Below are 24,738 nucleotides of genomic sequence, written 5' to 3'. Positions count from 1 at the left end.
TTTAGGACAAAGATAATGTAAATGAAACACTGATGACTTTGACTCAGTCTAATGATCTAATCTAATCATTAAGGCAACACACCACCATCACTTTTACATTAAAAAAGTAAAACAATAATAAACATTGTAAATATGTTTGCCTTGATCTTTTTGTTTAAAGCCAAAATAGGAAATGAGAAAACTACAATTGTTGGAAAAACAAAGCTGGGGGTAGCAGTGCCCTTACAATCCCTGGTAAAAAAAAAGTGTTTATCAACAACAAACTTTCAAAATATTCCCTAGGACCTTAAAGTTATTTTAGAGCAAGCTACATCACACGACCTCACGCATGCACAATGCGAGATCAGGTAACGTAACCAGAACAAGAAAGAGGACAGACTAAGATGGTGGCACCCAACGCATCTTCTACGCTGGGACTAAGGTGGATTTCAGGATGGAGCAGAACCCAAATAAGGACAGCACTGGAAAATTGGGGGCTCTGCGAGGGTAAAGGTGAGTTTTTTTTGGTTTAGTTTCTCTTTAAGAAGCATCCTGGGTTTAGAGGCAGCTGTGAACTTGCCCTTAAGTGCTTATTTGTTTTCCTACAGTGTGTTCCTTCTTTTCTTTCAGCCCATAGACAAACCCTAACACATGAAACAATATTTATTAACCACCTGAGCGTTACACTGATGTCTAGATTTCTGTACCAAAAGCGTTACAGGTTTTAATGAAATTTTTTTTTTTATATTGTAGACCTGTAACTTACAGAAATATGTCTGAACAGGGTTCTAGTAGATATCATGAATATAAAAAAATGTTTGAAACACACAATCATGTAAAAAAAAATACTTTTAATAAAATTAAAATACACAAAAATCAGCTTAAACAAGAATACATAAATAAATGAAAAATACTGAAAATGCGATAATTCGGTATACTGTATAATAATATATTTTTCTAAAACACCTCCCTAGTGTCCAACCGTCCAACGTCACATACCTATAGACAAAACCACATAAATATATTTTCTAATATTTTGTATTGGATACAGGACTTTGTATTGAATCCAATGCAAAATATTTGAATATTCCGCTACGACCCCCATCGACAGGTGCATGCACGGACATCATCAGGAATCGCCGAGGGACGCGTACACAAACGCCGGGTATTCTAATTCTTTCCAAACTTCCATGCAAAAAGTGTTACATTTTTTGCATGGAAATTTATTTTGGATTGTAGGCTCTAATTCACCGAATTACCGCATAATTTACCGAAATATGTCCAAAATTTTATAAATTTAATAATACATTTTTTTTTTATAAAACATAAAAAAAACCTTAAAAAAAATCTTTAAAAAAAACTAAAAAAAGTTTAAAAAAAAAATAGTGTATAATGTAATGTACAGTAGCTTATATAATACAATATAATACAATTATATATATATTATATAAGGATTTCTTTGTATTGGACTCAATACAGCTTTTTTGTATTGAGTTCAATACAAAGGAACTCAATACAAAATTTTGAATTTCCCGCCCCGCCTCCCTCGCCGACGCATGCAGCGACGTCACCGGGAAACCGGTGATCGTCACTGCATTTGCCGGCTGAACACAGAAGAGGAAGGACGTGTCCGGAGGAAGAAGGTGAGTATTTTTTTTTTCTGTCCAGCGATCGACGCAGGACAGAACGGAGGGAGAGGAAGCCAGCTGGCTTAGAAGAGAAAGCCAGCCGGCTTCCTCTTCTAAGCCGGCTGGCTTTCTCTTCTAAGCCGGCCGGCTTAGAAGAGGAAACCGGCCGGCTTTTTCTTCTAAGGAGAGGACACCCGACGCTGGAACACGGACCCGGCGCTGGAACACGGACCCGACGCTGGATGAGCGCAGCGGGACCAGGTAAGTGAGATTTTATTATAGACGAAAAAGTACGGGGTTATCGAAAGTAGCAAAAATTTTTTGGACGAAAAAGTACGGGGTTAGCGGTTGGGAGGTTAACTGCTGGTTACTTTTATACTTACATGTCAATCTTTCCTTGAGCTCTGGAGTAGGAGCCATATCCACAGCACTTTTTCCATGGCAGTTGACAAGTGTTGGGTCAGCTCCATGGCTCAGTAGCAAGGAACAGACTTCAACCCGATTTTTTGATGCAGCTTCATGTAGTGGTGTAAATTGCCAGAGATCCATGGCATTGACACAAGCTCCATGCTGAAAACAAAGAAAGTGTGTAAGGCAGACAGATTTAATACAAAATATTCTGCATGTAAGATGACCTGCATTACACCGTTTATTTATTTAGTAAACAGCTGCTGACAACTGTACTCGAACAGTGCTCTTGCTAGTGATTTTTTTCAAGCTCAAGTTCGTGATTGTACTGAAAAAATAGAACAAATGGGTCTGTTTTTTTAGCCCTTTTTTTTTTTTTAGACAGTTCGTTGTGGTAGGGTTGCCAATTTTTTTTAGATGCTACATGTGGCATTTAAGGGCAGTTGCCATCCTAGTTCCCTTAATAAACTTGGGGGAAAAAACACTACAAATAAACACTAGAAGCAGTTTTTTTTTAAACTTTAAAGCATTTGGAAACACCTAGAAAGACCAGCAAGTACCACCTCTGTTACTGCGCCTAGAGGTTGCCAGAAGATGTATTTTTGTTTAACTACTACTCTGAGCACGCCTTTAAAATGGTCATTAACAAAAAAAGACACAAATGATATAAATTTAAAAAAAAACATGCTTGTAAAAAGAAAAACGTGTAGTTAAAACTTTGGATAATTGGAAAAAGGAAAATAATAATAATAATAATAAAAATAATAAACAGATGAAAGGGGTTTTTGAAACATGGGGAGGTGACCACATTTACAACATAAGAAATATTTTTCTTCTTTGACTGCGTTAGTTGATGGCTGAGTGATATTTCGTATACTTGGGATGGTGATTTAAAGTTTCTCATATGTCTTTTGTATTTGATTATAATAAAATTGTTGTATAATCTCAAAAAGAAATTTTAGGAAGTTACGTTTGACCGCTTAAAGTCCTGTATATTTTTTCTTTTATGTGGAGTGTATAGAGTGGAACGCAGCAGCTGTTCTGTTTGTTAAATTATAAATAATACTCAAAATTATAAACATTTTACCTTTAGAAGCAGCTCAGTTACTTCAAAGTGTCCATAGGAACAGGCATTATGTAGAGGCACCAGACCACTAGGAGAAAATAGAAAGAGAGTGACTTAAAAAAAATAGAAAATAGAAAGAGTAAATTACTGTCAAAAATCCTGTCAATAACATTTAATAAATTGAATACCTTACTAACAAAAGACAGTCTCAAAATGTAATGAATGCCATGATAAAATCATAAGTATTTTATTAGAGGGTAAATGAACAAATCATCCTACAAGAGCTAATGCTTTATATTTCATAGCTCTAGCTATCAGAGTGTCAGCCACCCTGGTATTCCAGCACACAAACTGTCACAGATGCTATTCATAGAGAGCAGGGGCCACCTATAGAGGAACACTCATCACTTGCGCCATGTTTTTCTCAGTAAATATTTTTCTCATGGGACCATTTACATGAAATTTACACCAGATGTCTGTATCAACCAGTTACCAAGTAATCCACACATACAAAGAAATTAAAAAAAAAAAAAAAAAAAAAAAAAAAAGATATCCAATTAATTAAGTTATGTGTAATAATTTTCAAAGAAAACAATAGATAATGCACTTAGCCGACATGGCCCCTTTGCACACTCACCTCGCAAGACTCCACTGCTGAAAAAAACAGCAAGGTGAAGCTCGTTTAAAGTTTGCTGCACATTTGGACAAGCCAGTGAAAAACTGGCAGGATATAGCAAGATGAGACCAAAATTGAACACTTTGGATGGCATTGCACACACCATGATCGGAGGAGAAATGAGTCTGCAAATCGCCCAAAAAACACCATACCAACAGTGAAGTTTGGAGATGGGATCATCATGGTGTGGGACTGTTTTTCAGCCTTTGGTACTGACAGACTTTAAATAATTTAAAGAAGGATGAATAGAGAAATGCACTGGGACATTCTTGATAAGAATCCGCTGCCATCTACCAGGAGGGTGAACATTTCAGCAAAACAATGATAACTAACACTCAGTCAAGGAAATTTTTAAAATAAAGCTGGAATGGCCCAGCCAATAACGCAACCTAAATCCAATTGAAAATCTGTGGAAAGAAATGAAGATCAGATTTCATAGAAGAGGCCCCTGGAACCTCCAAGATTTGAAGACCGTTTGCGTGAAAGCATTGGCTAAAATCACACCTGAGCAATGCATGTGACTAGTTTCTTCATACAGGATATGTTTTGAAGCTGACTTTACCAACAAAGACATTTCTTCTACTGTATATATTAAATTTCAGCAAGTGTGTTCAATACTTGCTGCCTGTACCATTTTACTTTGTTTTCTTTGCATGCAAGGATTACTTGGGTTGTTTCTGACATCTGGTGTAAATTTCATGTCAATAGCCCCACTGAAAAATGTTGACGCAATCAATATATTTCCCCCACAGTAGGTGGGGCGGCATATATATGGCCTGGTACACAGTCTAGTCAGCAACTCTATTGAAGATCACAGTGTAGGGATAAAAAATGTCACAATCCATCCATTTTGATTAGTTTATTAGTAGCCCGTCCATGCAAGCATAACATTTGGTAAGACAAATATTTTTCAAAACTTGTACCCAAGTATGGGACAACTATTGGATTTATTGCTAGACATAAAAACTGACAATTGCTGTCATTATTTGTGGTTTTAGTCCCAATTTTAGGGAACAGGTTAGGCTGAGTCTACCCAGACGTTTTTAAAAACTCATGTAAACGTTTTATTGGAAACCGTCTATGCCGCGTTTTTAGTCATTTTCCAGCGTTTAAATTTCAATCACTTATAAACCCGGGAAAAGGCCTCCATTGAAATCAATAGAAGCGTTTACCCACGTTAACCCCACGTTTTAATTTTTTAGACGTTGCAAGCAGCGCAATTGATAACGCTCATAAACGTGCCTCAAGGAAACATTCTGGTGAAGATTAGTCCACTGGAATGCATGAGAATTTCAAACATTGGTTTTAAAGCCTCAGGTTCAACACTGGGGAAAATGCCTGTGTGGACTAAGCCTTAAAAAAAACATCTGTTCCATGATCCTCTTTCTTTCTCTTTTTACAATATTTTTTATTACATTTCGTAAAGTTACTATCTAGGGTTTCCAAATGTTTTCTCTTTCTTTCATATCAAGATCTTTCAAGTGATCTGCTCTAAATTAGCCAGAATTTAATAATAATAAAAAAAAAAAAAAATAGTACTTAATCAATAATCCATTTGTTTGGTAGCAGTCAAATTGATCCCTAATGTTAACATTATTAGGACCCGTTACCTACACTATAGTGTCATATAGCGGACCATTAAAAATTAAAGAAAAAATATATAAAAATTGTGATTTAAATAAAAAAAAAATCATTAGATCATTAGAACTGCTTATTAAAAAATTTTTAAAGAGACTTTGCATTAGGTTATTACATGCACATACATATTCGTGTATATCCTGAAAGCTTTTTTTACTTCACATGGTCTCCGTGTTAACTAGTTTTAATGTAGTTCTTTCTGGAAATACAGGTTTGAAAATCAGTTGTGCAAACATTCTGTGAACAAATTTATACCTACTATTTTTTCTGCAGGTTCCCTACTTTCAGGTAATTTATGTCTAAAAGTTTAAGTACGTGTACTGATAACTCCAAAGGCATAAAAGGAAAGCATATGTAAACAACAAAAGCTAAAACATTTTGGGTGATGCCGTCCTTAAAAGCAGATTAGATCATTTAAATTACTTACCCTTTGTCTTTTGCATGAACATCAGCACCATGCTGAAGGAGAAGTTGTACAATCCGAACTCTGTTATATCCCGCTGCCAAATGTAAAGGTGTAGACTGGTAAAAAGAAAAAAAATAAATAAGTTTAGTGCTCATACGTGCACTAAAAAAGTATTCAGTCTTACACACTGTAAATATAGCACAAGTAGCATTAATTTGTACCACTTATGCTATGTAATTTATATCTAAATAACACATTTATTGAAAATACACCAATATTACAAATATTTTTGCTCCCCAAATGACATAGTATTTTAAATTTTTACTTATATTTCAGTTACAGTGCTGGAAAGATTGGTTTGGATTGATGGACCTACCTTAGCTCATTCCAAATGCTGGGTCTCATCTATTCAGCCAATACTAATCTACCTGAATTTTTCAGATGCCTGCCGCATCACTCACCTACGTTGTAGTTTACTTTCTCTGTCGCATAGTAAACAGGAAGCAAAAACAGCCATTCAGAATGAAGGTAACGGGGAGATGGAACTACAACTAACTAATGTTAACAGTGAGTATTTATCTGAGCTACTATTTTACTAACACTATTTTGTTTGATGAAGACTTCACTTTCATTATGAAGGGGATTTACCATTGCTGACCTCATCCTAAAAAATGTTAGGTTGTGGTTATGCTTCCCTGATCCGCCAGCGTCCTCCATCGTCCTTCTCAACTTCTCTTTTCCTCCGGCCGGCATGCAGACATTTGGTTCAGGGCGTGGCGGGAATTTCAAATCTGTTTGTATTGCATTCAATATGAAATAACTGTATTGAATGCAAAACAGTGAATTTAAATGTGTAAAAGCAGTGCATTGACTGTCATGAACATTTATTTTGCAGTATAATAGTATAAGTATAATATTTATTTTTAATTTATTTAATTTATTATTTTGACATGATTTTGTGTTTCAAACTTTATTATATCATACTATTATACTGTAAAATAAATTTTCTTGAAAAACAATGTACGGCTTTTAGACATATAAATCCGGACAGAAATGATCCACCCAGAAGTTTATTATAGAAAAAAGTAGGTTACATTATAGAGGGAGCTTTCAGTGAATCAGTGAAATTACTTAACAACTGATGAGGAATCACACACAAAGAATATTTAATAGGTAAATTGACTAACATTGTGAGAAGAAGCAAAATACAGCAAAGCAAGAAAAGAGCCTAAAAATGTAGTGAGGAAAACTGGATGCTTCCATATACATATATTATTACATTTAAAAAGGTGCGAAAACATTACATACCTATATTTAGTAACATAAAAATTAGACTATATAAGTAAATTATTAATGTACGTTTGTTTAAAAAATGAACACATTTTATTTAAAATGTGCCCAAAAACTTAAAATAAAATATTTGTGAAACTGAGGCATATAAATAAATTTTGTCATGCAACTTATTGCTGTATATTAGCTGTCAAATGAAAGCATAACTAAACTCAAAAAGAAAAGCAATATTGTGCAGTTGCATTATTAAGACTAGGAACATCTTCAGCTAGCGCAGAAAGTACCTAATCGTGCCAGAAATGCCGTACCTTGCCACGTGTGCTGGAAAGAAAAATAAAAACTTACCTTTAATGTGTGGGCTCATAAACAAAAAATAGGAAGCTGCAAATCCTAGGTGTTTTAGATCTAACTAAAGATACACTATAATTTGCCTTGAAAAACAAAACCTGTCCAACCTGGACTAAACTGTAAAGAAAACCACTTTATACCTACCTATTAATGAGCTGGTTTGCTAAAACACCCTGCAGCAGAGCTCAAAGCTAGGCCAGTGCCACACTTACAGAGGTGTGTGGACTAGTGGTTTCTCCACTGGCCTCTATGTCAATACTGTTATACACTGTATGATACACTACCAGTGTGAACAGAGCGACCTGCTATTCAACCAACCCGAGAAGTCAAATTATACTGGTGTTTGGAGATTTGTTTCAGAGTGAAATTTAGCAAACCGGTTAATCAACAGGTAAGTATAATACCGTTTTCTTTACAAGTTTGTGTTTTCGTAATTTTGTGACCCCGTGGGCACAGTCAAACTATATTATCTATAAACTATATTAGGGTTAAACTATAGGTTCAAAATGAAAAATAGTGAACAGGGAGGTTTTTATTGGTAATGTCTGTGCTGCAAAAAAATTAGTTTATATTGCAGAAAGGGCATGGAAGTTTTACAGATGCTAGCTTTAGCTTTCAATATCTTGTTTCTGACCACCATCTCAAATTTTAACATATGTATTGTTAAAAAATTGCTTTTTACCTAAAGTGTAGTATACCTTTAAGGTATGGTTTGAGGAGGTATAGGTTTGTATAGATTAAGTGGTTTATTAACTATACACATAATCTAGATATACAAAGTTGAAATCAAGAATAATTAGGAAGAACTTAGGAGTTTGCTAACATAAATCTGAGAATAAGAAAACACTATCACACTGTTGTTAGTAGTGCTTTACACTTAGAATGACACTCACAAGAACTGCTGTCCTATTCTGTATTTTCTGGGTTCGTTTCTATATTAAGACTAAGTGTGTTAGTATTCTTAAAAGATCATTGTAGACTCCAGTAACAGGTAAGAAAAGTTTTCTAATAGAGCAGGAGGCATCAAATTTTTGCAAAGCAATTTCTCTAAAAAAGAAAAGATTGTAGAAACCCCTACACAACAACTTGAAAGCAGAAGACTGGGTACTGTGAAATATGTGGGCACTATAGGAATAAAAGTAGTATAGAGAACTGGTAAGTGAGCTGAAACTGAATAAATGATAAGCAGCAAAACACCAGCATATCTTAAATTATTATATTTTTTTGTATACATATTACATAAACATTTTAGTGCAGGGTTCTGTGTGTAGCCTTTGCATTGTAATGGCTGTGCATCCTTCCTTACTTATTACAAATCACTACAGAATAGTCTGGCATTTCATATATTAATTGAAGAAAATTTGGTCTGAAAGAAATATAAATACTGCTACAGTTGTGCGCCTTCTGAATATACTAGTTGCCCCCAATTACAACCAACTGCCTCACAACACTAGAGAGTTCAGCAGCAGCTGTTTTGACTACTTATTTCAGAACAGTACCCTCAGTCATCTCAAATATGGTGCAATATCAATTGGGAATCTGAAAAAGACTCACAATGCGCTAAGCTAATATTTAATTTGGCTTTTATCAATGCTTAAATTTTTTTTTTATTAATCTTTTGTTTATAATCTGATGTATGTATGGACCAAAATCAATTGTAAATTTTTCTGGAGGAATTAAAATATCACTTTAAATCTACTACCTGGCACCTAAAATGAACTGTACTATATACCTACAGCTTTAGTACAAAATACTGAATTAAGATTCTAAAGTGAAAGATAAAAATGTTAGATGCCTCTCCTATTATTGAGCCTCTCCTATCAGCATGCTACAGATAAGCCAGTTTGTCCATGGATTTGAACAGAGCCTTTTAAAAAAAAAAAAAAAAAAAAAGTAATTTTAAACAGTGCAATTAAAAAGTAGGCCATTTGTTTTTGAATGTGAAATGTATATTGGCATACAGATTTTAGCTTGCGTAACAGACTGATTTTGCTGGAGGCTTGGATGTGTTGAGCTGAATACAACATATTCCCCTTTTCCTCTGCTGTAGATAGAACCATACAGACACCATCTGCTGTACAGTCTGCAAAATGACAGCCTTTTTTTAATCTCAGGCTACGTAATTTGGTACTGATGAGGCAACCTTTTGTGAACCTGATTTAGTACAGAACTGGATGGCAAAACAGTATTCTGTCATTTAAACATATATAAATAGACTAAAATATACACAAGAAAAAAGGATAAATATATAAAGGGGAATTAAAAATAGTCTCTTGGCAAATCAATTTCACTGCTTTCACTGTGGAAATAAAAAATATTGTTTTTGTTTCCACAGTTTATTTAAAGTGGGCTCTCTCAACCAGGGTTCCTTGCAATGTTGGAGAACCTGTTGATCAACTCTTTTGTATTTTTACTAATATCATGAGATATCTTGCTAGGATACTTAGCTGGTTTGTCCCTGCCATACTTGCCTATAATAAAGCCATTTGCGATAAATATTTTTTGAATACATGATATATGTATCACCAACATTTTACACAGCACTTTACAAAGTCCATAGTCATGTCACTAGCTGTCTCTCAATGGGGTTCATATAAACAACGTCTCCGCCAAGTGGGCGTGTGTAACGACATCATCAGAGCAGCGTGTGTATAAATGCTGCATGTCACATTCCTCAGTCTTACAGCTCTCCGTGTATAAACCTAAACTGTAGGTCACCATTCACAATTTCAGCACCCAAGCTTTTAACAAATTTCATTATATGGGGGTCAGAATTATAAAATTTTGTGAAAATACAACATTGGGGTTGCAGTATTAAAAGCAAGTGCGCCTTGGACTCCAAAATTAAAAATGCAAATTGGGAACCCCTGGGGCCACTAACATAGAAAGGAACATTGGGGAAGAGCTCAAAAATTTTTATCTCTCAAAAATCTATAACGGTCATACTATGTTACCCCGTCTGGTCTGCTTCTCCTCTTTGAACCCCAAATTTCCCTAGAATGGTGGGGTGTACAAAGCTGAAAATGTAGGTACGGGGGGGGGGGGGAGACACTTCGATAACCCCCCCACACTAAAATTTCATTACTATGGCAAATGCACTGCCCTGTTACACATTACTGCCCACTTCTAACACTTGAACACCATTTTTCTCTGGAATGGCGAGGTGTAGAAAACTGAAAATGTGTGGAAAACATCTGTGGATAACAATACCTAAAATTTTATAACAATGGCATTATTACATAAAAAAAACTCTGCCCATGAAAATGAAATTGGGGTTCAGGTACTGCTAGGGTACAGTAATGGGTAACAGGGCAGTGTGTTTTATTGGGCAGAGTTTATGTAATGATGCCATGGAGATGAAAGTTTGGGGGGGTGTTAGCCACAAGTGTCCCCCACTTGCCACTATGATTCTGACTATCTGCACCTCTCTGTTCTAGAGAAATTATGTAGGGAAGCAGACAGTTTTATACACACATACTGGGGGTGGATAAATTTCACAGGCAGTTTTTGTTTTTGGCAGTGATGAGAGGAGGGCACTGGCTGTCCTAACCCCATCTGCAATCACATGCATGATGCTCTTTGTGTTACCTAGGTATAGCCCTAGGAGGTGACATCTGAAGGTAACTGAATTCACATTGGCAGTAAGGTTGCATTTGCTGTGTTTACCCCTTAATTTTACTCTAGCCAGAAGCCACTGCTGCTTGAAAAACTGCTAGGCCTGAAAAGCCCAGCAGTTATCGCCGGTTACCAATCCCAGGTGCCCAGCAGTTATCGCCGGTTACCAATCCCAGGTGCCCAGCAGTTATCGCCGGTTACCAATCCCAGGTGCCCAGCAGTTATCACCAATTATCAAGTAGATTTTCATATTTGATGCAAATATACTTGTAAATAAGTAAAGCCTGGTTAAAAATACTAATGGGCAGAAAAGTGAGAGATGTTGAATAGTTTAGTTTTAAATTATATTTAAAATTACATGTGGTACATTCTAGTGAATTGTGTGCGAATATTTTAGTAATTAGCCTAATTTCAGTGAGGTATAAAGGCATCTTTCAATCTCTCCATACTGCAATACAGTATTGCATCACTTCGCAAACAGCTTTGTGTTACCAGCCCATTCTACATTCTAGCTTTATTGATTGTTTTCAATACAGCACACATCTTGCGTTGTGATATGTTGGACTGGGCTGTAGTTCATTCACATAGTGTGTGTGCTAATTAAGCATTTTAGCATATTTGTTTTAGGTCTTGAAAACCCATCAAGAAAGCAAAATCTGCTTTGTTTCCACTAATTTCAGCAAACATGTTCTACATCTGAAGAGCTCAACCGATCTGTAAGAATCCAGCAACACAACTTGCCAACAAACATACAAAGTAAAATATATATTTTTAACAAAATAACATAAGGATAAAGAAAAAAAAACAAAACAAAATGTTTTTATAAAAAAATGTCTTTAGGTATGTCACAAAAACCTTTTAGCATTTATTAAACCACAAACTCCATAAATAAAAAAACGAAAAAAAACACACAATACCAATATAAAAAAGGCAATATTGTCAAAAAAAAAAAATAAAATAAAATAATGAGCACTGTACATCAAGAACTAACTGAAACAAACTTCAAATGTGGTTGTAATTATGTATCAATGGCACTGCATGGACATGTATAGCTATCTATATTGATTACCATTTGCAGGACTGAATAATGCTGTAATTTCGGAACTTTTACTTTTTTTTTTTACTAGTTTGGTCAGATTGAGTTATCTATTTTCACATCAATGTACCTGACTCTTGCAATTGAAATGCCCCTGATCACTCCATACTCCAATGCAACAATGAATCTACAAAGACATAATAGGTTTACATTTTATGAGAAGAGACAATCCAACCCTTCACTCTGAACGCGATTGTATAATAGATAATGTCTAAACAATGGCATTTCATGCCCAAAGTATGATATTGTTTTCATTGGATGTTTTCTATTCTTCACATTTGCCCAAGTACTTTACTAGGTTATGTAATCTATAGCTATGGATTCCAGCTGCTAAAGCCAGGGAAACAAATCAAATTTTATAAAAAAAAATTTCATATATTATTATTGGTAATAAAAGATCTGCATCTTTTATTGCAATTGTTTCCACTATAAAACCTGTGTATCATGAGCTGTATTTTATTCTTTCCTGCATTTCTATCCAGCAAATAGTTTATGCATTTTAATACAAATTTTATTTAGTTAAATATAGTATTTCAGGAGCACTGCTATGATTTTCTACAAAAATAATCACATACAGTTTCTCCCTTGTCATCTGGCTGGTTAGGTGATGTGGTGATCATGTTTACTTGCTGCCTAGTCAATGTATTCTGTGCAGGTAAAAGGAAATGATAAGCCAATAAGTTTAACACAAAGTGCATGACTTGTAATTATTTAGAAGTTACTTTAAATTGGCTAGATTAGGCTAGATATAACACCATGAAAACTCCTATTTTGTATGAGGTCTGTTAGCACTGATTGTGTGTCCTCTCAAATACCTTTTCTTCTTTATTATGCTAACAAACCATTTAGGTTGATAATACAAAAAAAACCATGGGGTGACTTCTAGCACTACAAGCCTGTATTTTTTTTCCCTTTAAATATTATATAGCATATGTATCCAAGTATAAATCAATATACACAAAGGATACAAATTACTAATGTAAAACTGTGAAGAAATCAAGAGTATGACTAGAATGCATGGCCATTTCGAGCACTGGAAGGATCATTTTGATGAAAGCAATCCACTATCCCTGACGTAGAGAAGGGTGAGCAGGTACATTGTGGGTTGTGGATCTGTGCATTCATATCATCAGCAACAAAGGTGGGCTAGTGACACTGCAGGCCTGCCTTCCTATTGGCTGGAAGATGGACCATTCACTAATGATCAGCTGTCATCTGATGGTGAGCCCACTAAATGACTTAATCAGATATTCTGGTTGGCAACAGCTAGCAATGAATACTGGCAACAATATGGATTTTTATGGACAGTGAGGGGCTTTCAAGGACGAAAGCAGGTCACAAAGAAAGGGGTGGGGGTGAGGGGAAACCTTCTAATAGTAGCATTTGTTCTAGTGACAACCGTCTAAGAAAGGATTTCACTTACTTTTGCTCACTTCCTACTGTGCTTAAAAAAATAAAATAAAAAAAACAACTAAATTCCCCCACAAGGACACAGACTGCACAAAGGAATGTGCAATGGGGTTTAATTTAAATGGTTCTGAAGGTTTTAATCCAAGGACCCTGAGGTACTATCAACCAAGAAAAACAAGTAAAGCCATGCAATGACAAATTACAGTGGCCATATAACATAACACAAAAATATATACATTTATAATATTATATATTTAAAGTAGAACTCCAGGCAGATATAAGATACGGTAAATTATGCAGCTCTGTATTCATAATACATCAGAGCTCAGACCTTGTCCGTGTAATTCTCTTCTTTACTACCACTGCCTTGCAAACCTATTTGGCGTATCACCTGCTATAGTCTGTGTATTACTAGGCTACTTGTGGCAACCCATCACAAACCTGACCATGACCCAATATGGTTAAGTTAGAAACACTTATATTATATAATGGATGTAAATGCATTGAAAATTATTAATTTAAAATGTCTAAAGAAAGGTTTTATGTACAGTTAATATGGATAAATCAACACAGCCCTAAGGAGTTAGGAGGATGTGCAGCTCACAATAAATAAAAAGGGTGGATGAGTGCACAAATTTAATGTTTAATTTAATATTAGAATACATTAAAAGGGAAATGAGGAAGTGGACAGTAAACAGGAAATGCGAAGTAAAGTAGGGGGTTCCACAGGTTGAGAAACAGTGGTCTAGACTGTTAATATCTTTGAAGGGGAAAGTTACAATGAAAAGAAATGTAAAAAGTTAACAGTGGGGAAGATAAATGGTTTTGCAGTTTTGGGTATGATGATGGTCATGGTGTGCCTACTGGGAACTGTTGCTGTAGAAGAGACAACCTGCCCCATCTGAAAAAAAGAACCTCTCTGGTCAGTTTGGTAATTTTTAAAATCAGTTCTGCTTCAAAGCATTACAAACAACAATATTACAAAGAATTTATATTCATGATATTAAAAGATCATATACCTGTAAAGGTTTTTCAATAAGTGCGAAAATGTATATATAATGAAAGATGTACTAAGGGTAACAATTCTGGCCTCTTCTTAAAAGCACGATTTGCCTGGCTATGCTTGACTTAAGTGGGTTTGCATAATCAGACGGGTCATAATTGCAGAAGGGACAGGCGAGGTCCCTTGAGCAATATTGTGACTTACCTGCCTGATCGCTCCAGGTTTCTGGCAAAAAGCCAGACTGCACATACAGAGTGAGCTCTAGTTGCCAGGGAAACCCAGCATTCCCGGCTTCCCTTGTGTGTGGGGATGATATATCATCCTGGCACAGCCAATCAAGATGGCAGAAAATCTGAAAGCAGAAAAATAGGAAGATGTGGCCCAGCCCAGCTCAGTTTAGTTTAGTTTAGTTCCACTTTAAGTACTTTGGAGTGACAGACCTGGAAATAGCATGCTGTAAAAAAAGTGTAAGAATGATCAATATTCTTGGTCCAGATTGGTGATTCCGACTGCAATAAAGGCATAGCATAGCCTGGGAACTTGCATTCGCATATGAAGCGTTAAGCAATGGCAGCCTTAATCTTCAATGAGGAACTCCCTGTCCAACATCCATCATACAGTTAGCTCTACCCTGGTTCTGGCCCATCCTGGATGCCTTTCCATGCAACACTACTGGGCAGTCCAAATACAGTTAGGCAGGTTCTGTAGTTTGTATATTTTACAAAGGGGCTGGTATTTTGTTTTCCAAATCACAGACAGGCTTTTTTTTTTTTTAAATACATTGCCATATGAGAAATATGCAGGATGATATTGCCGATCTTCTGCAGAAATACCACAAGCAAGTCACCGAAATAAAAGTCAGATTTTTTGTATTTTATATTAGCTCTGTGTCTGTGACATCCATATAACAGAGGTTTTGCATGGATGCTCATTATTATACCCCTAACGTAAAAATTCTCTACCAATCCTCAGAAATCCCTGTAAGAGGAAAATGACTAAACTCAAGTTAAGGTTTGCCCAGGAATCCATTGTACACGACTTGTTAGATGGTAAGGTTCAGGGACAGTTTCTTCCCGTTGCAAAAAAACTTGAATTAGGGAGGGATTAACATATTAGCTTTTATACAATGTTGTGGGGCAAAGCATATAGGCAGCAGTTTATTTGCACATGGAATTCAATAAGGAAATAGGATTTTTAGATTGTGTTTTCAAACACAGATATACAAAAAAATCCACATTACCTTCTTTTACTTTGACTGACATTATGTATTTTGTTGGCATCAGCTGATACAAAAAGGTATTCCCTTGTGTTGGAAAAGGAGGGATAATGTCACTGCATTCCTGTGACCCACGCTATCCAATGAAAGTCCTCACGGGATGCAAATAGGCCAAAAGTTTAATAAAAACTGATCTTATGCTTTGTAAACTATGCCTTACTAAACCGCTGTCTGCCAATGAAATACTGCAGATTTTGTGTGGATTCTGGCTCTCAAATACAGGAGTTGAAAACCTCTAATGCAGAATAAATACACTGACTGAAAATCAGACTTTTGAAAGTTAAGATGATTTTTTACAGCATTTTCACAGCTGTTATCTAATGATTGCTAGAGAGATGTGACAAAAAAGAGAATGCGCCTCGTTACACAGCCACTGTTAGCTAAATAGAAAATAAATTAAATGGATCACTTTAGGGCTCTACTCATTTTTATGAATTTTTGTGTGTTTCAAGTGCAGTGTAGAATGAGTACATTGAAAGATGGATGGTGATCAGGCAGGTAAGAATGCTTGAAGAAGGGACAGCAAAATTTCCAGGGATTATATATTGTTGGAAATAAGTATGAAAAAAACAGCATGCAAAACCACCCACCCTTCTGATCGTTTTATTTATCATTCCCATGTGTTTTGTGATTTTTAACCAATATTTACCATGTCTATTCATTACCAATTCATGACAAATTGGAACCTTAGAACTCAGCTGCTTATGATCAGTTGGCTGATTGTAACTTCAAAAATTGGATTATAAGTGGATATCAGCCTATGTGTACTAGAAATAACTGTGTTGTCACCAGGACATAAGCTAAAATCTGGCCAAAAAGGAAAACCTACATAAATAAAAAGTTTGGGTAAATTCTTTCTTCCAACTAAAACCCCCCAAAATTTGGTTTTGATGAGGTCCTTAAATACATACATGTTTACAATAACCAGAAAAATATTTTGTAATTTTATACAGCCAGTCCTTTGGTTTAGCCATATGCATGTGACAATCATTTCCTGGTTTAGTATATCAGCTACCTTTTGTCACTTTTATACCTGTAGAAAAAAAACAGGACAGCAAATTGGCACTATCACCACTAATATATATATATATATATATATATATATATATATATATATATATATATATAAATGAATATATATTCTTAGTGGTTTTGTTGATCTGCATACAGTGTGAATTGTTCATCTTAAACCGTTAAACCTTTTCAGAAAATGTCATCTGGCTGATTAATGTGTAAACTATGCATGGACTCCAGGGTTCCCCCTACAACATACAATGAAAACTCTAAAAACCTGACACTGCTTTAGCTTAGCACACCAGAATGAAGGAGTTGGCACTGACAGCGCCATTTGAAAAGTATATGGGATGATGGCAAAATATGATTGTTGGGCATAAGGGTTAGAGAATTTTTTTACTTAACGCACACATATATCTAGACTAAGTTAATTTTTTGGATTTGCCTGGAATTCCTCTTTAAATCAAACATATAAGGAAGGAAGCACTGCTGACAGTAATGCTTTTGTAATTTCTATAATTTTTTTTTCCCCAATGTCTTAGAATATCATTATGGCCATGTTATGATATCTCTTGCTTACCTTGCGTCCATCACTGGCATGACAATTCACATTTAATGGGGTAAGCAGAGCCATGAGTTTTTCCTCGTTCCCGCTCCTAAAATAACAAATATCATTATGTGCATCCAAATCAACAACTTACTCAATTATCAAAACATCAGTTCTTACACATTACAATTTGTAGTGCTAGGAAGAATAAAAAAAACACATTCTTTTTCTAATTCTCATCTACTTTTGAGAAAATCTACATGTTACTTATAAATAAATGCAGTGCCAATGGTACAACTAGTTAACAGATATGAAGCCTTCTATGAGGGTGCTAAAATACACTCTTTTAAGTTCATTTGTTGTATTGGGTTCCTAAAATGAAACTTTCAAACAGCTGGTCTTACAACATAACATGAATCTAAAGATTTCACAAATGCAAAAAATAGGGTGCAAGGCTAAAGCTCAATCAAAGCTGAACGAACAGTGATATCATTACCCCAGGCTGTGACAGAATGACACTGGTTGAGTGTCATTGCAGCACCTAGGCAGAAAGACTCCACAAAGAGATAGGAGGTAAACCAATATGTTTTGATTTAAGGTTTAAGACCATACTATTAAGCCAAATAACAGCTTAAACTAAAAAAAAAAGGGAAATAATAATTTAAAAAAAAGTACAAATTTCTACAGGTTATAGTTAAAACATATAAAACTCGAAAACCAGATTTACTGCATCTGTTTCAGAGGAACTACATTGCAGTCCACTTGCAATCAGAAATAATGCAGTGCATGCTGTGAATAATGTCATAAGAGGTCTACAGCTAAGTCCTGTGAGTGGCTTGTAGCAATGACATTTATTGCTTTATGCCTGCTTAGATTATATATAAAATGTAAACATATTTACTGTGGAGGGGGGGGGGGGGGGGAAAGAGACAAGTAAACAAGCAAAACCAGTAGGGTAACATGACACAAAAGGGGGGGGGGGGGGGAATGCACACAAATAGGTGTGTGCTTTACAGTAAGATATGTAAACCTTATTTATTTTATTTAAAATGCTACTTCAGAAATTGAGTAGCATTTGTTAACACTATGCAACTAATCAGTCATGCTCACTGTTTTAGCAAATTCCTACAATTTTGTAAATATTTCAATGTAAACGTTTTTAAGGGAATTGTTAAAGCATTTTCTAAAATGCGATTTAAAAGGAAACCTTTCTAAAAGGCAACAAAGGATTCCACAAGTGATAAATTGTACTAAACCATGCAACTCAGGAGATGGAGAAAGCCAGGGCTTACACATATTAAAGAATAAAGGAGACTACTACTCTGAGAAATACAATTTTAACCTATTGTGTTTGTGTACTATAATTGGAAAGACAATAATATAAATCTTTCTGAAAGACAACAGATTTTACTCTAATAATGCAGAAGCAATGGCAGAATCAAAAAAAATATGACAGAATACATTCTGACATTTGGATATGTGTGCACAACATATTTCTACTTACAGCGATACAATCATATAACGTTAAGCTAAAAGCTACGATATTTGGTATGTCATGTCTATAAAACCTCTGTTCCGTTTCCCACAAGCAGCCAAGTGTGCCAAGATCCATACTAATGAACTTGGCCAGCTGTGGAGTATGCAAGTGAACAGCAACAAAACAATAACACTGCAATGGTATTGTAAGCCGGTTTTGTCTTATTACCCCACAAACCCCCCTTCCTTCCATCACTCCCCTAGAAGCATTAGAGATTTAAAGAGCACTCACCTGGCTGCTTCCAGGAGTTCGTCCTTCTTGTATTCTCCTAAATGATTGCAAAATATCATGCTGTTAGCATTGAGCACAAGGCAGAGGGAGAAAAATATAAGCTATCTAAGAACAAAATAAAAGAGAGAAAAACCAAGGAGAGAAAAAAAGGAGGAGAGAAGAGGGGGAGAGCAACAAGCCCACACCCAGGATGGGTGATGGAGCAGTGACGTTAGCCAGATTGTGAAGGCAGCATCATCAGTGCCTTGGAGACGAGCAGCAAAATGACGCAGCTCCTTGTCCAATCCTCCCATGAAATGGCTTTCTTTAAACAGCCAATGAATGTTAAATCGTGTGTCCAGTTACACATTCTGCTCTAATAACTGAAATCCAAGGCGAAGACAATGTCCCTTTGCTTCCCTCATCATTCCCTTTCCAGTATTCTTTCATGAAGAACCATATTAAACGTGCTAATGGTGAAACGTTCATGGACAAAAGAAAGTCACAGAGCAAATCTCAGAAAGGTACAAATTATAATCACATGTGTCCCCTCCCCTAACCTATACAAACAAGCATCTCCTGGGGATGTGACACATTTGAGTACCAGAATGCCTTTGTGCATTGCCTTATATTTAGCTGCCTTAAAAAGGAACGTGAACATAGGGACAAAATAAGGACATTTAACAGCAGAAAGGATGTGAACTAAAGGGCCAATGAGGAAAATTGAAAAAAATCTATATTCTGGCAATAAAGCAGTGAATGAAAGCAGAGTATACAAATTCATTACACAGCTTTCCCAATCTATGTTAAAAAACATAGACAAAAAATAAAAAAAAAAAGCAAAGGGCCAGAAAAAAAAAATACCAAGGCAAAGGCTGAATCTCTAACCTATCTCCAACCTACAAGAAACACACATTACTGTTGAGTGCAGGGTGTCCTTTTTTATTATCACTATTTTTTACATACAGCAGCATCCTGACACTGTAAATCTTAAAAATTGTGGGTTTTTTTCCAGCTTTAAAGAGGAGAGAACCTGGCACAAACCTGATGGCACGTTTTAAATATGCTTTTACACTATGCATTTATGTATGATAGATTATTAAAGCTTTATGGGTAGGGTGATAACCTTGAGGATGGTATGATGCAAATCTCTACACCCTCCTGGTCCACTAGTTGTTTCCCCCCAAAATAAAATATATATTATATTTTACAAATCACAATAGAGGTTAAATGTTTAACTTGGTAGAGCAATATGACCACCTTCAACAAAGAGAAATGGATTACATAATTGGTCCATCAAGGGAGAAAATTGGAAGGACATCTGCTGATGTGTGCCAGGCCTTATACTTTTCTTAAAATGTCCAATGGTAATCGGTCATAAAATCGAATATACTGCACAGGAATACAAAATTATGTCCTTTTAATCATTTTCCTCAGATAGAAATTAAATCAGATGTACTTAGACATTTATACACACTTCTGATCAGTATGGAACCAAAAAAAATAATTTATTATGACGAGTTGGCTTCTGAATTCTATTTAAATACGATTGATTTAAATTGATTTTGGTTAAAAAATTTACAGAGGAAGTGAAAATCAGTAGTGGCAATACAAAAACAAAAAACAAAACAAAAAAACATGATTAAAAATGTAAAAAAAATGCTGAAAACCTATGAAATGATCTTTCAATCTTGACTCAAATGGTGATCAACTTACTGAATTTGGGAGGCTCAGTTACAGTGCCTGAAGTCCCCAAGTAACAACACAGTATATGAAATGTTATTGGGGACAGTCAGTAATAACACATGGGTGTACACTGCAGGAGATGCTTAGAGATTGGAGACATGCAATACGAGACATTTACAGACTGATGACATTCTACAGTAGATTGTTTGAAACCAAAGTATATCCAAACCCGAAAACAGAAATATAACACACTGGAGCTTACCCGTTACTAGAAGTGGTGGCCACTTTCGTTTTTTTCCACATTGATTTGTACCCAGTCATTCTACGTGTGATACACTTTCTGTTTCAGGGTGGCAATGTTCCGTCACTATACTATAGAGGGGAAACACGGTCACCCCCAGAACAGTGCTACAAAATACCTTACAGCCCATTTACAAACAAATTACCATCCTCACATCAGATATTTACGTACTGTATTCTACTATTCTCAAGCTCATTCTGTTGGGCAAGAGCCCCGTCTCACCATTGTTTTTATTAGATACATAAGTGGCCTAAAGATCACAAGCCACTTTGTAAAGATAAAAGGTGAAAATATACTAATACTGTGTACAATGACATGTCAGCTTTATAATGGAGGTAAAGACCCACTTTTAACTCTACAGAACAGTAGCCCTAGATTTCAACAAAGCATTGCAGCACGCACTGCAAAGTACAACACTGTGTGTGAATTATGCAAACAATGAACAAGCTGTGATGTGAACAAATCCTATACCACAAAGTATAAAGCCTTGGCTAACAGAATAAAAAGCACAGTTTTACAACATTAATAAAGACATTATCAAAAGTCTAATAATTCTACTAATGCAACAATGTAAAATGTTTGTAATATGACCCTGGTAATACAAAAAAACACAATCATCTGGCCCTACCCTTTTTTTCATTCAGTGCTGGTGCTGTGGAAATTTGCAGTAATCCGGAGAAGGGTGTAGTTTTGTGATGATGGGTGGATTTGCATGTTTTACTAAACAACAAACCCCTTTTAATAGTGCCAAATTAAGGTTTTTGGAATACTGTTAAACGTTCTTCTCTAAAGTGAAATCACATACAAAAATTATAAACTGTTTATTTTCTATATTCGCGATAACATTGTATTTTTTATCATTAATTCAAAAATCCCCACTTGATGCTGCCAATTAGCAGATCCCATATTTTTGCTTTAGGATGACCAACACTGTATTCCTGGTATGCAACACCACTTCCTATTACTTCACCCTGTATCCCTGGTAGGAAGATATCACTTCCAGTGGTAACATTGGTAATCCAGTGTTAAGAAGACAGTGTTACAAGGACATTGCATTTCTAGCAAGATCAGCATGCAATAGCAATGTATAATTATATGCTACTTCTGATATTGTCATGCCCTTCTCTTACAATCCTCCCCTTCCTATAAGCAGCAGGGTGTGTTGCTACAGCACCACGCATTACTGCAACCACCCATTGCAATGCCCAAACACGTGCCAGACACAATCTTACATCGATGGACATGTAAGGGAGCCGATTATGGATAGGGGAGAGACATATATAGTGCTGACAGGGAGATGGGGGAATAGATACCACTGTTGACCAGAGTCACCCACCATGGAAGAACAGTAAGTTAATTACAGGCAATAAAAGCTAGATAAGAGTACAGAACAAACCAAGTTAAACTCCTGCGCATGTGATTTATTCTTGCTGCTATGGCTATTCAAGATGGCTGTAGCCCCAGAACCCAAAAGAGTGCAGAAAGATGTCAGTGCCGGCACATGAGATCACAAGTTTTCAATCAAAAGTGTTTTTTCTTTTTATATTAAACATTTTGTTCCCCCAAGCATGTAATTATGAATTCATGACAATAAAATGTAAGACCTCTTTGTACTGCTGCCCACACAAACCAGAGATGCAAGCCCACGTCTTCAGAAAGTAAGGCGCACAATATATGAAACTGCTGACTAGAAATGCATATAATACAAGTATTTTTAAAGCAATTGTACACTTAATGAAAGCCAGTCTAACAGTAAATCAACTATAGTTGCTTTGTCTATGATACAGTAAGAGGGCTGTTATCATATCAAAAATTTTAAAGGACTAGTATATTAAACACTGATATATTTCAGTTTTTAAAGGATGGTGAAAAATTTGTTTCCTAAAATAAGCTGGATGCTTAAGTTTTTCCCTCAGTAAACCTATTTATACTGACATGAAATTTACATCAGTTTTCGGTAACAAACCAAGTAATCCTCACATACAAGGAAATCAAAATGAATAAGTCCAAAAATTAAGTTATGTGTAATAAAGAGGAATGGCACAGGACATATAAATTGAACACCCTTACCTAAACTTATTTAATACTTAGTAGAAAAGCCTTCGTTGGTAATGACAACTTCAAAACATCCCCTGTATGAATAAACTAGTCGCATGAATTGCTCAGGTGTGATTTTTGGTAAATTTTTCCACACAAACGGCCTTCAAATCTTGGAGGTTCCAGGGGCCTCTTCTATTAATCTGATCTTCAGTTCTTTCCACAGATTTTCAATTGGATTCAAGTCAGGTGATTGACTGGGCTATGTTAAGCAGCTTTATTTTATTTACAGTTGAAGGTTTTCTTGGCTGAGTGTTTGTGTCATTGTCTTGCTAAAATGTCCACCCTAAATTCATCTTCAGCATCCTGGTAGATGGCAGCAGATTCTTATCAAGAATGTCCTGGTAGATTTCTCCATTCAACCTTCCTTCAATTACAAAAAGTTATCCAGTCAGTACAACAGGCTGTAAAACAGCCCCACACCATGAAGTTAACACCTCAAAACTTCACACACTTTTTTAGCAGTGGAGTCTTGAGCAGTAAGCATCCATAGAGGCCATGTTGGTTGAGTGCATTATTTTTTGTTTTCTTTAAAACTACTGCTAATTCCAGGTCTTTCTGAAGCTCTCCGCAAGTGATTACTGGCTTTTGGACAACTCGTTCAATTATTCTTTGAACTCCTCTGTCAGAAATCTTGCAAGGAGCACCTATTCTTGGACGGTTAAGGTTGATGTTCTTTCCACTTCCAGAATTTGGCCCCAACGGTGCTCACTAGAATATTCTGAAGCTTAGAAATACATCTGTAACCAATCCCATCATTATGTTTTGCAACAATTAGGTTGCAAATGTCTTGAAAGAGCTCTTTGCTTTTCCCATCATGAGATGCTCTCATGTGTGATACCTTGGTAATGAGAAACCTTTTCATAGGCTATCATTAGGACTAAAGCAGCTGATTTTAATTTGCACCGATAAGGGTCAGGATAGCTTTCTAAATACTGACAGATTTTAGCAGGTTTTCTAGGCACCTCCTTTTCTTCATGTGTTCAGTATTTATTTCTTGTGCCATTCTATTCTATTGCACATAACTTACCTTATGGTGGACATATTTGTTTTGTTTTCTTTGTATATGTATATATAAACAAAAGTCTCCTATTCTTACCTTTTGTAACCACTGAAAAACATAGTTATACAACCTATATGAGGCATACATGCCGGACCAATTAAACTGCTCTGGTTATTAAGCAGACATGTACCATTCATTAGTTGTACAGAACACTTGTCTATCCTTGTTCATCTACAATACATGGTAAATTAGTTAGACTTTTTGTAATAAAAAACCCTTTTTTTTTTTTGCACACACACTTTCTTTTAATGCAGCAGATTAGTCAATCTATCAGGATGTTTGTTTCAATAGGTTCTTCTTCGCATGTCATTCGATCTCGCACTGCACAGGCGCGAGATGGAGTGACGTAAACGGGGGAAAAAAAATGCCAATCTCACTACACATGCGTGAATTCGGCAATTGTTTTTTTCCCTTCTGAGCATGAAAAAAAATAAATAAATAAAA

General features: G+C 35.8%; 1 protein-coding gene across 1 annotated transcript in view; it reads right to left on the bottom strand.

The window, feature by feature from the left end:
* Positions 1–24,738, bottom strand: part of TNKS (tankyrase) — a 132,849-nt gene that overhangs the window by 35,722 nt on the left and 72,389 nt on the right. The window contains exons 4-9 of the mRNA XM_072406800.1: positions 19,169–19,205; positions 17,434–17,509; positions 12,221–12,277; positions 5,823–5,917; positions 3,103–3,169; positions 1,991–2,177 (exon numbers count right to left, since the gene is read on the bottom strand). Coding sequence (XP_072262901.1) covers positions 1,991–2,177; positions 3,103–3,169; positions 5,823–5,917; positions 12,221–12,277; positions 17,434–17,509; positions 19,169–19,205 — 519 coding nt within the window. The remainder of the gene's footprint in view (positions 1–1,990; positions 2,178–3,102; positions 3,170–5,822; positions 5,918–12,220; positions 12,278–17,433; positions 17,510–19,168; positions 19,206–24,738) is intronic.

This window comes from Pyxicephalus adspersus, chromosome 3, assembly GCF_032062135.1.
Source record: "Pyxicephalus adspersus chromosome 3, UCB_Pads_2.0, whole genome shotgun sequence".
Taxonomy (NCBI): domain Eukaryota; kingdom Metazoa; phylum Chordata; class Amphibia; order Anura; family Pyxicephalidae; genus Pyxicephalus; species Pyxicephalus adspersus.
This window is presented reverse-complemented; position numbering and strand designations above follow the sequence as displayed.